General features: G+C 53.8%; 4 protein-coding genes across 4 annotated transcripts; 2 read left to right on the top strand and 2 right to left on the bottom strand.

Moving 5' to 3' along the window:
* Positions 1-376: 376 nt before the first annotated feature.
* On the top strand, positions 377-886 carry BDP55DRAFT_660579 (uncharacterized protein). The gene has a single exon (XM_060574643.1). It carries the CDS (start codon positions 488-490, stop codon positions 809-811), a length of 324 nt encoding a protein of 107 aa, XP_060430732.1. The 5' UTR covers positions 377-487; the 3' UTR covers positions 812-886.
* A 2,322-nt stretch (positions 887-3,208) lies between these two features.
* Positions 3,209-5,110, top strand: BDP55DRAFT_630823 (uncharacterized protein; the record flags this gene model as incomplete). The annotated part of the gene is made up of 1 exon (XM_060572204.1): positions 3,209-5,110. One exon carries the CDS (start codon positions 3,209-3,211, stop codon positions 5,108-5,110), a length of 1,902 nt encoding a protein of 633 aa, XP_060430731.1.
* Positions 5,111-6,293: 1,183 nt separating this feature from the next.
* On the bottom strand, positions 6,294-8,992 carry BDP55DRAFT_549903 (uncharacterized protein; the record flags this gene model as incomplete). The annotated part of the gene is made up of 5 exons (XM_060568972.1): positions 6,294-6,476; positions 6,735-7,014; positions 7,144-8,252; positions 8,305-8,632; positions 8,694-8,992. The coding sequence occupies 5 exons, from the start codon at positions 8,990-8,992 to the stop codon at positions 6,294-6,296; spliced, it is 2,199 nt and encodes a 732-aa protein (XP_060430730.1).
* Positions 8,993-11,749: 2,757 nt separating this feature from the next.
* Positions 11,750-13,663, bottom strand: BDP55DRAFT_98916 (uncharacterized protein). Its single transcript, XM_060581351.1, has 4 exons — positions 13,492-13,663; positions 12,893-13,420; positions 12,291-12,834; positions 11,750-11,929 (listed from the first exon to the last, which is right to left on the bottom strand). The coding sequence occupies exons 1-4, from the start codon at positions 13,569-13,571 to the stop codon at positions 11,897-11,899; spliced, it is 1,185 nt and encodes a 394-aa protein (XP_060430729.1). The 5' UTR covers positions 13,572-13,663; the 3' UTR covers positions 11,750-11,896.
* Between the last annotated feature and the right edge of the window lie 24 nt (positions 13,664-13,687).

Genomic DNA, 13,687 nt, shown 5'->3' with positions numbered 1-13,687 from the left:
CAGAGACAAGAGGGGAGTGAAGGAAGAGAGGGGAGGGTGTGATGAGGAATTTGCGCTGATGCTTTCCTTGCTATTTCTCGTCTTCTTTTTGCTTCTTCTCTCTCTCTTTCCCCCCATTCCTCCCACAATCCCCCCTTTGCTCGGACGAGAACCACGGACCCGGTCGTCTTAGTCGACTGACTTTTGGTTTTCTCCCAGCTTCTTCCTTTTCCCTCTAGAGGGGTCCGATGTAGAGGTACATCTTCCTGACTGAGGCACGTCCCTCGCCATGTACTGGTTCAAAATTGCCTGGTTCTGGCCCGTCCCTTGTTCCTTTACGCCAATTTTTGTACATGATTTTTTTTTTTTTGCTTTTTTTGGATAATGGAGGGGGAGTGTGAAGGTAAGGGGAGGGAAGGGGGAAGAAGGATGATAGGTGGGCACACCTTTGACACCCAACCCGCACCTCCAAAGCTCCCTACTACCAATACCTTGCCTTACTGTGTACATGCGGGCTTCGTTCTCCCTCTTCCTCCAACCCCCGATAAGCTACGGGGCTGCCTTAGCTTACGCCTGCATTTTCTCCGAAAATCGCAGCGTCTCGGCACCCGGGATCCACCAACTGGACGACCTGCAAGGCGACCCAATGCCGGCAAGGCCCGGGACTGCGGCGGGGGAACCGAGACAGCCTACAGGTATGGAAGAGAAGGGGAAAGAAAGAAACCCCACCCTTGAACCCTTCAACCAGGTACGATCGGGCAAGAACTGGAGTCTTCCTGGTAGCCCGATTTACCCCGCACCGCACCCGTGTCACGTCACCCAACATCAATAACCGGCGCTGTTATTACCGGCACGCAGGCTTGAAGGCTAGATGACCCTCACCACCAAACAGCCCGCCCACCCCCCCGTCCATCGTCTCCCAATTCTCCCCCTCTCGTTCTCGGGAAGGATGGCCCCTATGGTTTCCACTTTCTCTACGGTACCTGCCGAAGTCTCCACTGCTTCCCGGCTTGGTCCGCCGACCGAGACCCCCCGTTCCTTGGAATGCGTGTGGCCGGGGTGTCCCGGCTTGGGGTTCCCGGATGGAGGCTTTTACTTCGTTAGGTATTGCGACTGACTGTCCATGGCTCTGGAGCGAAATTTGGCCATAGGTCTATAATTGAGATCTTTTGAAGACTGTTGAGCTTGATGCGAATTGGATAAGATGGGCTATATGGAAGATGGATGAAATTCTTCCCCACGTTCCTGGCATTGTTGCTGCTGTCCGTTTAGCTTTTGTCGCTTTTGCAATATAGGTTGTGTAGCTCTCGCCGGAAGAAACTGTCCTCTTTGCCGTTTTTTTTTCTCTTTTAGTTTTCTTACCTTAAAGCCACTCTCATATCATACTTCCTTACCTTAGTACTAATCTTACTCTATTTTATAGTAAGTCCTTCCCATCTTACCTTCAGCCACATTCGTATCTAGAGGCGACTCTGTAAAGTTATCAATCTAATGACTTTGAATTGGTTCAACAACTTCTTCCTCTGTCCATCTGTTCAGCAGCGAGCTTTTTTCGACGGGTCACTCATTTCTCGTAATGCCGTATCTAACGCCGCTGGGTAAAACGGCATCAGATCCGCGTTGTGTCTTCTTACAAGTGACTTCTCATCTCTAGCGAGTTGGATAACTTTGGTGATCCGGCGCTGAATTTACGGCCTCCGAATAACGGGATACTGCGATGTTCCTTTCACAATACGTTACAGATTGAAGAAGATGCCTCAAGTAAGTTACGTAGAAGGCTCGGTTGCCTGTTTTCCTCTCTTTCTCTTGATATCGGTATTCAGATTTTAGTAATCTTGTGATCACAACTACAAAATGTGCCATCTGACCATACTATGGAATGAAACGAAAGGAGCAATACCTCGGGAGACTTCACCGGCATAGACACACACTCTAGCATTCGATTCATAGTATGGCAGATGGCAGATGAAGCAAGTTTGGGCCTTACAACCCCGCCGACTAAATTAGGCTTGACTATGACATGTCTGTGCAATCAGAATCGGGTAGCAAATATGGAGATCCAATTCATCAATGCTGTACTCTGAATGATGAAAAGTAAGCTCGGCCTCCGATCAGATGTTGCAACTCGCCGAAGCCTCAGCTTCATTGACACAGTGGTATCATCGCTCGGTAGGACACCAAGTATCGCTCTATTTGAGCGAGCCACACTGCCTCTGCGCGGCTAGGAGAGCTGCTCGTCTATCTAGAACCCACGTCTCACTTACTAATTACCTCGGACCATCTGGAGACCAAGAGAACGATCAGGAAAGGCGAGATGAACTATCTTGCTTAGAAAGTACATTCGATGCTCCAGAAATGACTACAGGAAAGAATAAAAAGGGGGGAACTCTCATCTTTGGGGTAATACCCAGTAAACTTAGGCATAAGCAACAGCAGACTTCATTTCAAGGCATATAATATCTACCGTATACATCTAGAAATATTTCAAGACCACAAAACACGGGGGGAAAAGGGGCAGATCAGAAAACAGGTCAAAGAAGGAGAAGGAAGATATTCGTCGGCCTTTTCTTCAAGCAACTTGTGAGGTGGAAGAAAGTCTCTAGAACCACCGCCTTTCACCTTGCCCCATCCTCACTTCACCTCACATCTCGCGCCTGCCTATTCATATCCATCAACAACCTCACTTCCCACCCCAGCACGTGACGTGGGCCCCTATCAACACTACTCGTGTGTATTCTGACTTCACTCCCCGCCCCGAAGATATCGGTCATTGTTGAATGCTTTCCTGGAAATCCAACCTCTCACCGCGTTTATTAGCCCTACTCTGCTCATCGCCCCTTCCCTTCGAAAGCTTGACGGATTCACGGCAGGTTCGGCTCCCCACCCACCTTATTGTCTTTTTGTCTCCCAAGCAACCTCTTTCTTCACCTCGACATCATTTTCTCAAAGCGGTCGACGAGCATTTCTTCACAATCACCCATCGTTCACCTCATTGCACAGCTAGCAATATCGTCAAAACAGGCCACTAGCTTTACTTCTTGGCTTCTCATTCAGGTATGTCTTCCCTCATGACCCAAAAAGTTCGGAAGACGCGCATCTTATTCACGTCAGGCTTACAAAAGCATCACCTAGCTCAGGCGGTCGTCCTTCACAACCTTGCTCATTTCAACAGAGCAGGCTCACCCGCTTCTTCACAAGTTCAATACCAGCAGCAGAAAAATCAGTCACAATGAATCGCTTTTCTGAAGAGAACAAGTACAGCGACATCGTCGCCTTCAAGAGGAAGATGATCAAACGTATCCCACTGACCGTCTCGGATACTTACCGCGCCACGCTCATCAAGACAATCAATCTCTTGATTGACACGCCCGACCCTGTCAACTGCACTCTCTATTGGAAGGTCAACGCCGAATATGTCTCCAATGTTGAGCCTCCCTCCCACTTCGTCATCGCACTCTGTCTCGCCACGGATTCGCTCGCCCTTGAGGGTCAAGCCCTTGAATTCCAGAAGGAGTTCTATGCCAAGAACGCCGATGTGGCTCACCACTTGAATGACTGGACTATACAGGGCCTCATCAATCATCACAACAAGAAAATCCTCTCGGGAGACCTCGCTGGCAATTATGTCCCCAACGTTGACGGCACTCCTTGGAACCCAGAGGCCATCGTTGTCAGTCACCCCGACCACAAGCGCTCCGCCTCTGCCATTAAGGATATGGAGGCTGGCCCATCGTCCAAGAGAGGTCACTTGGCCCAGGAGGCGTCCACGCCGATCCCCTTCTTCGAGAACAAGGACACTCCCCGTCTCAACTTCCTCGCCAAGGCAGAAGAGGTCCCCAAGGACTTGCGCCCCATCATCCCTCTCATGCCTGAAGCCCCTAGAAGCCCGTCCATTGAAGGACCTTTGTGCCTTCCCCTTCTTCGCGAACGCCAATCCTCGCCCGACATCTTCGCCAACATCATCCCGGGTATGAAAGTGGACGAGGAGCACCGCCTCGACAATGGCTCTCTCTTCAACAACCCAGCCAGAGGACCCGTGGCGCCCATGGCGGGTATGAAAGAGGGTGACGAGCATCTTGGCAACGGCTCTTTCTCCAATAACCTATTCCCTCTTGCGGACTATCACAACCCATTCAGCCCTGCTCGCGAGCCATCCACCTTCCTCGCCAATGACGACTACGGCAACGACAGCCTTGGCAACAACTATGGCATTGCCTCGGCTGGCTATAACCCTGGCGGCTCTTCTGGCTTCTCCGACAGTCTGGGGGACTCCCTGCCTGTCGACCCGTCTGGCGACTCCTCCTACAACGACAACAACCCCATCGCCTGGTCTGACGCCGCCCTTGAGGCTCCCATGACCGTCTACAGTATCCCCCCCGCTGCCATTGCCGGCTCCATTCCCGCGCCCCCGGTTGTCGCCCACGACTTCGATGTCAATGAGAGCGCTTCTCAGAACTCTGCTCTTGAAGCCTCTGTTGCTCAAGCCTCCGCTGATGCTCCTATCTCTCCCGCTGACATCCCCAGCAATGAGGTCGCTAACTCCTGGATCGCAGCCGAGCAAGCCTCCGCCACGAGAATCGCCCGCCTTGTCGCCCGCATCGCCCAAAAGCACACCGAGGCCAAAGACAAGATCAAGCGCGCCAACGCCCTCCGCAGCGAACACGCCGCGATGGTCAAGCCCTTGCCCCTCATAACCAACGGGCCCCGCGGCGCCTACGTCACCGCCACCGACGGCGACGCTCTTTGCGACTTCGTCATGAAGGCCCACGACTACGAGGCCCGCGCGCAGAGGCATAACGGCGAGGCGATGCAGGACATGTTCGAGGCTTCCCTTCTCGAGAAGGAGCGCTACGACGAGTGCGTTGATGCTGGTAACAAGCGCGTTGAGCGTATTCAGGCGCTGGTCTCCAAGATTGCCGGGGTTGCTAGGGACGCGCAGGGCGTTATGCTTGGTGCCCGCCCTGGCCAGGGACCTGAAATGCCGGGTGCGGTGAAGGATATTGGAGATGTCATGGACAGAGTGGCGCAGCTTCAGCAGGCTGCGGACTTTCAGGTCCAGCAGGTGCAGATGCTGAAGGGGGAGTTTCAGCAGTATCGGGAGTATCGGGAGTTTATGCGGCAGTTGGAGTAGTCGTACTACTTTCCAAAGGTACTGCATGAGCTACAGAGAGGAATCGGGTTGAGGGGTTTGCTATACCCTTGAACCGAGACGTTGGTTGCTACTTCTTTGCTGACCTACCGCATTTCTCATACTAATTGCATCCACGAGGAACTATAATGAGATACGGGGAAGGAAGAGCTTGATTTCAGGAGTTAGGTTTTGGGTTACGGAACCCTTCGATATACCCCCTTATGCTTTGGCTTCTTTTTGCTTTGGCACCTTTTGCCTTGGCTTGTTTGTAACCTAGATACCCATTAGGAAATGCCCAAGGATCTCGGAGGAAACGAGCAAGGATCAAGACTCAAGATGAGAGTATTGAGTTTGGGCTCAAGAGAACAAGGGCAACGAAGATACGCATTGAGAATAATGAAAAACCATGAATCAAACCTGAATAACCCCAAAGTGAAGTATAATATCGGAGACAAAGAGAATCAAACATCAAAACAAGTTAAACCAAGGGCTTGAGGACCAAGAGTAAAAAACTTCTTGTACCAAAGTAATCGGAAGCTCAAGTGATGGTCAACATGCCATTCTATTAGAATTGTTATAATAAGTGATGGTAGGTAGTAAGTACCTCAAGGTGAGTAGTATCGATCGCTCTATCAATAATCAATGGAGTTAAGTCCCCAGTAATCCTCAACGCCGCTTTGATGGAAAATATAATCCAAAATAAAATAAGAGACTTTGCTTCAAAAAAAGACAAAAGTCAAAAACCAAAAGAAAACAAGTAATGGCAACTTTTGTATCTCCCCCACCATCTTTTGAACAACCCGCTGTCTCCCCATTGTATTATGCTTTACAAAATGTCGTTTAAGAACAACTACTACTCCAACTCGTCTGGCAACCCAACGAGGTAGAACAAGCCGGGTTGTTGACGAGCAGAATCTTACTGCTGGCGCAGACGTTGAGCGCCGTACAGCAGAAGCCATTGCCGCACTTCGCGTTGGCGGACGAGCCGCAGGCCGCGCCAATAGTGCTGACCGTCTTGACGGTGGATGCCGCGGCTGACGTGGCTGCTGATGATGCGGCAGTGGTACCGGACCCGGAAGAAGTATCTGTAAATTAACCTAATTAGCCAACAAATTCGTATTAGCAAGGTCATATAAGTCATTACTGAGGCCAGTTGTATGACTGGAAAAAACCTCAATGTGATTTACTCACCACAGGTACCGAAGCCGGACTGGCAGCCCGTGCCGCAGAAAGCAGACGTGCTGCCGCAGTATCCGTACGCGGAACAGCAGTTTCCAAACGTCGAACCGGTGCACGTCGCCCCGCCATTCGTGGAGCCGCAGTTCCCGTTGAGCGAGACGGCGACGTTGACGCCCGTACCGGAACACTTGCCGAAGCCGGACTGGCAGCCCGTGTCGCAGTGGGCGGTGGTGTTGCCGCAGTAGTTGTAGGGGGAGCAGCAGTCGCCAAAGGTCGAGCCGAGGCAGTTGAAGCCGTTTGTGCCGGCGCACTCGCCGTTTGTCGAGATCTTTGTGTTTGTCGCGGCGGCGGCGTTGGCGGTCGTGCTGCCGCTTGCAATGGCGGAGGAGGCGCGGGTTGCTGCCGAGGAGGAACCTGCGGAGGCGGCGCCCGAGGAGGAGGCGACGGTCGTGCCGTTGCAGGAGCCGTAACCTGGTTGGCAGCCTGTGCCGCAGTGGCCGTCGGTGGTACCGCAGTAGTTGTAGACGGAGCAGCAGGTGCCGAAAGTGCTTCCTGTGCAGGACTTGCCGGCGGCGGCGCCGCAGGAGCCGTCGGTGGAGATGAGGGAGGTGCTGGGGAGGACGGCGGAGGCGGAGGACGTGGCGCTGCCGCTGGCGGAGGCTGAGCCGGAGCTGCTTGCGGCATCGGAGGCGGAAGAAGATGAGCCGCTTCCACTTGCGGAGGAGCTGCCGGAGGCGGACGACGTGCTGTTGCAGGTGCCGAAGGCGGACTGGCAGCCTGTTCCGCAGTGGGCGGCGGTGCTGCCGCAGTAGTTGTAGACGGAGCAGCAATTACCAAAGGTCGAGCCGAAGCACTGCTTCCCGCTGGAGGCACCGCAGTCACCGCCTGTGGAGACGGGGAGCGTCGAGGTGGATGAGGCGGCGGAGCTGGAGGCAGATGCCGTGCCGGTGCCTGAGGAGGAGCGAGTGTTAGACGATGAGGACGAGGAAGAGCCGGTGCGGGTTGTGGAGCCGGAGCTGGAGGTGCCGGAGCGGGTTGAGCTGCCGCTGCTACTGGTACCGGTGCGGGAGCTGGAGCTCGACGTGCCGGTGCGAGAAGAGCTGCTGCTGCTGGTGCCGCTGCGGGTGGACGAAGAGGAGGAAGAGGTCCTACCTGAGGAGGTGCCACTGCTGCTACCACTGCTGCTGGAAGTAGTGTTGGACGAGGAGCTTCCGCAAGTGCCGTACTTGGACTGGCAGCTCGTGCCGCAGTAGCTGGAGGTGGATCCACACCATCCGGCGCCGGAGCAGCAGTTTCCGTAAGACGAGCCCTGGCAGGTGAAGCCGACGGTGGAACCGCACTGGCCGTTGGTGGAGACGGCGGTGGAGGTGGAGGTCGCGGACGAGGTGCGGGTAGACGAGGACGTCTTTGTCGAGCTGGACGAGGAGCTGGAGGTGCTGGAGCAGACCTTTGAGCTGACGGGGGTGATCTTGAAGTTGTAGGCCGGGACGGCGCCGCGGTACCAGTTCTCTGGGGGGTCGCCGAGGCAGGTACCGACGGTAACGGCGTTCCAGCCGTTGGCAACGACGGAGTCGAGGATGTGGTTCGTCAGGGTCGTGGCGATGTACTGGTGGATGTCGTGCTCGATGTGCAGGTAGCTGCCGTTGCAAGGGGTGCGAGCCAGCATAGCTTGGTCCCAGAGGTTCACGCTGAAGCCGATCTGGTCGGCGGGGGTGTGCAGGTAGCCCTGGGTGTCGAGATCGAAGTAGGTGATGTGGTAGCCCAGGTCGGCCATCTGTCCCTGGCACTCGGCTCCGCAGATGGAGTAAGGCGGACGCATGTAGGTGGGGAAGAAACCGAGAATGTCCATGAAGGCGATCTCGTTATAGACCATCTGGTTCTTGCGCTGGGCGAGCGTCATCTGATCCAAGTTCTCGTGTGACCATGTGTGGCTGGCAACCTGGTGGCCATCGGCAATCATTCGCTGGGGAAGATCAGAATGGGCAGTCTCAAAAGTGTATGACCGGAAAGCTTACTGTGATGACATCGCGGTAATTGACGTTGATCATACCCTTGCCGATGTTGTTGCCAGTAATGAACCAAGTAGCGACGGCACCGTGAGACTTGAAGGCATCCAGCATGGCAGCGGTGTAGATGTAAGGACCGTCATCGTACGTGATGGCAACATCACCCTGGTTGACGCAGGCATAGATGCCAACGCCACCATAGGGAACGTCACCGTTCTTTGGTCTCGCGTAGTTTGAGGTATCCGGGCCATTGGGCTTCTCATTGCCGTCACAGGCAGGACCGTAATTGATCTGGCAATCAGGAGACGCGCAGTATTGCTCACTCTGACCACACCATCTGTTTACATTGTTAGTCGACAACTGTTGACAGGTCGAGCATCTTAGTACATCCAACATACCCTGAAGCTGAGCAGCAGTACCCATCGGCACATCTGCCGTATGTTCCACCACACTGCGAGTTATCTCCCAACGGGATTGATGACGTCTGGCGAGGGCTGAGTTTCACGCGGTCCGCGCGTGGCTTGTTGGCTACCGTCGGCGGATTCCAGGGCTCGAAGGCATTCCGTCTCTGCCTCAGCTCGTCTACATCGCGAAGACGAGGCAAGACCATATTCGGGTGAGGAACTTCATCCTCGTCGTGAGCATGAGCTGCTTGTAGCCCTGCAAGGGTGGCTAGTACAACAGGTGTCCAACGCATGATGAACTACTCTGTTGAGACTGAGGAAAATAGGAAACAATTACTAATAACCCGGTGATTAGGTTGATGTAAGTCGTAGAAAACTACTCAAAAAGATTGTCTACAAGGAAACAAAAACTCGAGAAGAAAACAACCTAAGAGATGAAAGAGTGCTCTTAGGCTTTCTTTGTTAGGATACTGAAGCACCTTGATAGAGGGATACCGAGAAGGAATAATATCTTGAAGAACCCGTGCGGTCCCCAGTGTTATATACAGGGAAGATCGAAGATCGGGGGGCGGAGGCGTTCATGTCGATGTCGCAGTAGAAAACGGCATACAGTGACATTCTCCATGAGAGACTTCTCCCATAGCCAGATTTGGCGATGGCCGCAAAAAGACACACGCACTTACACGCCCCCCCCCACACACCACCCCTCCCCCATCCGACTGGAAGGACCGAGCAATACCACAATGGAAATTGGAGGATCGCGAGGACTAGCTTGGGAGCAGGTCTGCCGGGTACGGGAAAGTTAGTGTGGCGTCGAAAGGGACCCCAAAGCTCGCGCCGTCCGGGACGGATAGAAAGAGCACCACATCATGGATTCAATGGAATGGGACAGAGAGAGAGAGAACGACAATGACGCGCTTGTTCCTCGATTCACTCCGCAAATCGTCCCACACATTTTTTTTTACCTCTGCCTATCCAGAAGGGGTCCATCTGGCGCCAAGATGGATTGTGTACCACCCCAGTTCGCGGCCGATAAAAAAGATTCGATGGGCAAGCTTATTAGGGTGAGACCATGCCGAAGACAGCGAAAAACCCGACAAGAGGGACGACGGATAGAGGTCATGATCGTAACCGACGTAGGTACGGATAGACGAGAAGAGAGGCGAGAGGAGCGGAAAGGCGAAGGCGAGACCTTCCACCACCACACCACACACCACGAGAGCAACGCGGTCATGGCGGGGCTAGTAGGCGGAACAAGCCACCGGTTGCGACTTTGACGGACCGTCGAGCAGATGTGGGACGCCGTAGCAACGCCAAGTGGCTTGACGGAGACGCACCGACGGGAATACCTACACCTGCTCATCCATGGGGGGGCTTTCGAGTGTGTATGTGATGGATCACGGAAAGAATGCCACGCTGCGGGCAAACATCGTTGGACCACGGGTCCGAGGGGGGGGGGGGGGGGAGGGGGAAAGAGACCAACGACCTAACCCAGATCTCGCCGGGCAAAAAGAAAGAAAGTCAGCCAGGACCGGTACGGATAGGAACAGAGACACAAGCCCTGCCGCTCCTGGGAAAGCCGGGGTGGCGCTTTTTTTTTTCTTCCTTTCGCGCCCAGAGAATCGATCCCATGTGTGCTTGTTGGTGCGTGATGTGGTGTTTGTATGTACGGATAAAGATTGTAAGACAGTATCCGTTCCAATGCCCCCATTCCATACCCATGAGTTCAGGGTCGAGAACGTCCATACCTACGCTGTGTGGGAGGGGCATGCTAGATTGGCTCTAGTCGAAGACGGGCTCGGTGCCTGGCAGTAGCGGCTTCGGACGAACTGGCCAAGAATTGGGTTTCGCTCGTACAAGATCGGAGAGAAAAATAGAAATTGGACGGATGCGGACGGGCAAGACAGGTTCCCGGCCGATCCCATCTTTCATTGCTCCATGCTGAGCCTCTCTCTCTCTCTCTCTCTCTGTCACTCACCCTCCCACTCTTCTTTCTCCTCCTAGCGTACGGAGTAGTTAATCTTCTTTCGGTCTCTGCGAATAGCTTAGGTAAAACCTACGCTCGTAAACTCCTTGGCTTTCTCCGAGGAGTAAGGTAGAGAGTGAGATGCACTGCAACGTTGGGAAACCTAGACCCTTGGCATTGCTGCACCACCGCAGGTGAGCCCGTCCGCCCTGACACACGGCCATCTTGGTAAACTTCTTGGCCAGGTTTTGGTGGAATTTTCTCCTGAAGTCTAGCCCATCTATTCAAATCCCATTGTGTGTGGTTACCCATCGCTCCTTTCACTGACAGTCTGACCTCGAGACCATGTGGTCTTGGCATTGACAGCTCCCCCCTAATACATTAGCAGCAAAAGGATGTGGCTGTTAGTCATACAGGGCACGGAAGCATGGAAGCGTGGAATACGTGAAGTGCTTAGCCACATAGTTCAGGTCAGAACAGACGCAGACGATCCGGCAGCTTGGTATCACAAGCAAGCATGCGAGCTTTGACATTCATGGACAATCGCAGTCTGTAGATGAGGAAACTTTGAACGTCAACTGAACTCTGCGCCGCACGCAAGCGAACAAAGCCTTTGCAGATGCAACATGCAGGAAGATCAAGTCAATCGTGCACATCCCAGCGCAGGACTTGTCGTCGCTTGGCTAGATCGATCTGAGCCCAAAAGTTTGCTTACAAGTTAATCCCCAGAATCGGGAACCAGCCGTGCCAGCCGTATTAGCCGAGCCTAGTTGACCCATGGGCGTGGGAATGGGTTAAGGTAGTAGTCATCGACACTGGTGCGTTGTGTAACATATCGCGGAGGCACTACTACTCGGATCGTGTGATGGTCCACTTGCAAGCAGATTTGTGTTGCGAAGAAAATATCATTCGATTGCTGTCTTTTGCCCAACATCATTCCACATCAGCTGCCTGATCTGCGCTGACTGACGTGCCGACATTCCGGCTGCGACTTTATTGGATAAGGTTGGGCTGTTCATAACTCCAGTACGCCCCGACGCCACATCCCTCCCTCTCCGGAACTGGTATATCAAATCCATTATCGGGCCATTCGTTGTTCTTACAAGTGACGTCGCTTAAAAGGCGAGTAGGTCCTCTCCGCATGGCTGTTTGCGGTATCCTCGGTCATCGCCAAACGCCACAACCCTACGATACGGGCTGCCATCCGTCAGTCTGGCCATGGTCCTTGCCTTCAACTCGCTCTTCGCCACAACAGCTTGAACGCCTTCTTCTCAGCGTTGTTTGTTATCGTACTGAACTAGATGCTCAACGTCCTCAAACTACGAGGCTCGGCACGCCGAGAACCGAGTGTTGATTGTCAGTTCGGGTTGCCGAGACCCGTTGTGGGACCCGGACACGCTTTGGGGGTGCACACCAGTCTTCTCATCGGTCGACCATCAGACTTAGGCGTTCTGAGCCTTCTCGGCAGCCTTTGCCTGCGCCGCAGCAGCCATGGCCTTCGCCTTTGCGTCGGCGTCATCGGCATCTGTTGAGCTGGACCCTGAAGCGCCACTGCCGCCAGCACCGTAGTCGAGCTTGAGCATGTCGTCCTCGCTGAGAAGCTCATCGATATCTGCCTTGGTGACTTCCGAACCCTGCTCGGCCTTTCTGCGCTCTTCTTCTGCTTGTTTTTGCTTCTCCTCTTCGCCTTCCTTTTTCCGGCGTTCTTCCTCTTCTTGCTGCTTCTTGGCAGCTTCTTCGGCTTGCTTCTTGGCCTCTTCAGCAGCCTTTTCTTTCTCATCGTCCGTTGGGCCAATGCTGCCTTCTTTGTTGTCGCCATCGCAACGCTCGCGCTCCAACTTCATATCCATGATCAAGCTGAGCTCTGGACAGTAGTCGAAAATCTTCTTCCGTTGTGTGGGATTCTTCCACACCTTGTCAGAAATGCCCTGGCCGCCATCCTTAACGTGGTAACCCATGGGCTTCTCCATGTAGACGTCTTCCACTGCCAAAACACCCTTTCTGCCGTGGGCTACTTTTTCGCCCTGCATGACCCAGAGTCGCTTCCCGTACCATTCGTCTTCGGCTTCAGTGTCGTTGTATCTTTCCTGGAATTGCAAAACTCTCTTGATGGACGAGACTCGGCGGAGAGAAAGGCCGCCATTGCCGGAGAAGCGATCATCAGGGGTCCTGTGGATGAGATTAGTAAGGGAGAGCTCAAAGGGATATCTCCGACAGAGAGACATACCTGGGCGCGCCAGCCCAGCTCCATTCGAGCCACTCGTTGAGGCTGGTCGGTGAGTTGGAACAGAGGATGCTGTCGGACTCGAACTTGAGGATCCATTCGACGCCAGGGAGGAACTCTTCGTAAAAGCGAATATCAGTCAACAGTCGAAAGACGTGCTCCTTAGTGTCGATTTGCCAGGGCTCAGGGAGGACCATCAAGTCGAGCTTTCCAATGACTTGCTGGTGCTTGATGCCGTAGCTCCGGGCGACGCTGACAACGCTCTTGTTGGAGCCGATGAATAGGAATCTCCAATCGGGAGGCACGACCGAGGTCATGTGCAATAGCTGGGGTACGAGATGCGGGATAGGGCGCGGCTCGATAATCAATGCTATCTTGGATGCATTGTAGTTGGATCTCGGGTCCTTGGTCAGGTCGGGTTTCCAGTCAACCTTGATCTTGGGCATCTTCTGACGAGCCTCGTCCAATCTTGACTTGAACTCGGCCTTGATCATAGGCTTGTAGCTCGGCAGGAGATGAGCAAACCACCATCTGCAAATGTAGTCAGCATGTCATTCGGTGGCGACGATGCTTTGAGCAAGTTTGCGACGGGAAATACGAACGTGATGGCCAGCGACGCAACTAGCAAAAGTCGGGTCTTGGTGATGGCGAAGACGCCGGAAGAGCCATTCGTGGCGCCCATGTCGCTGAAATATGAACGTCCAGGAACGGCGCAGCAAGAGCACGGCGCAAACGAGAGAATGGGACGGCGTCAGGGACTGTATCGCAGTGATGAAGTAGAATCGATTGTAAAAGGTC

The sequence above is a fragment of the Colletotrichum godetiae genome, assembly GCF_030913485.1.
Source record: "Colletotrichum godetiae strain CBS 193.32 chromosome Unknown BDP55scaffold_16, whole genome shotgun sequence".
In the NCBI taxonomy this organism is placed as follows: Eukaryota; Fungi; Ascomycota; class Sordariomycetes; order Glomerellales; family Glomerellaceae; genus Colletotrichum; species Colletotrichum godetiae.
This window is presented reverse-complemented; position numbering and strand designations above follow the sequence as displayed.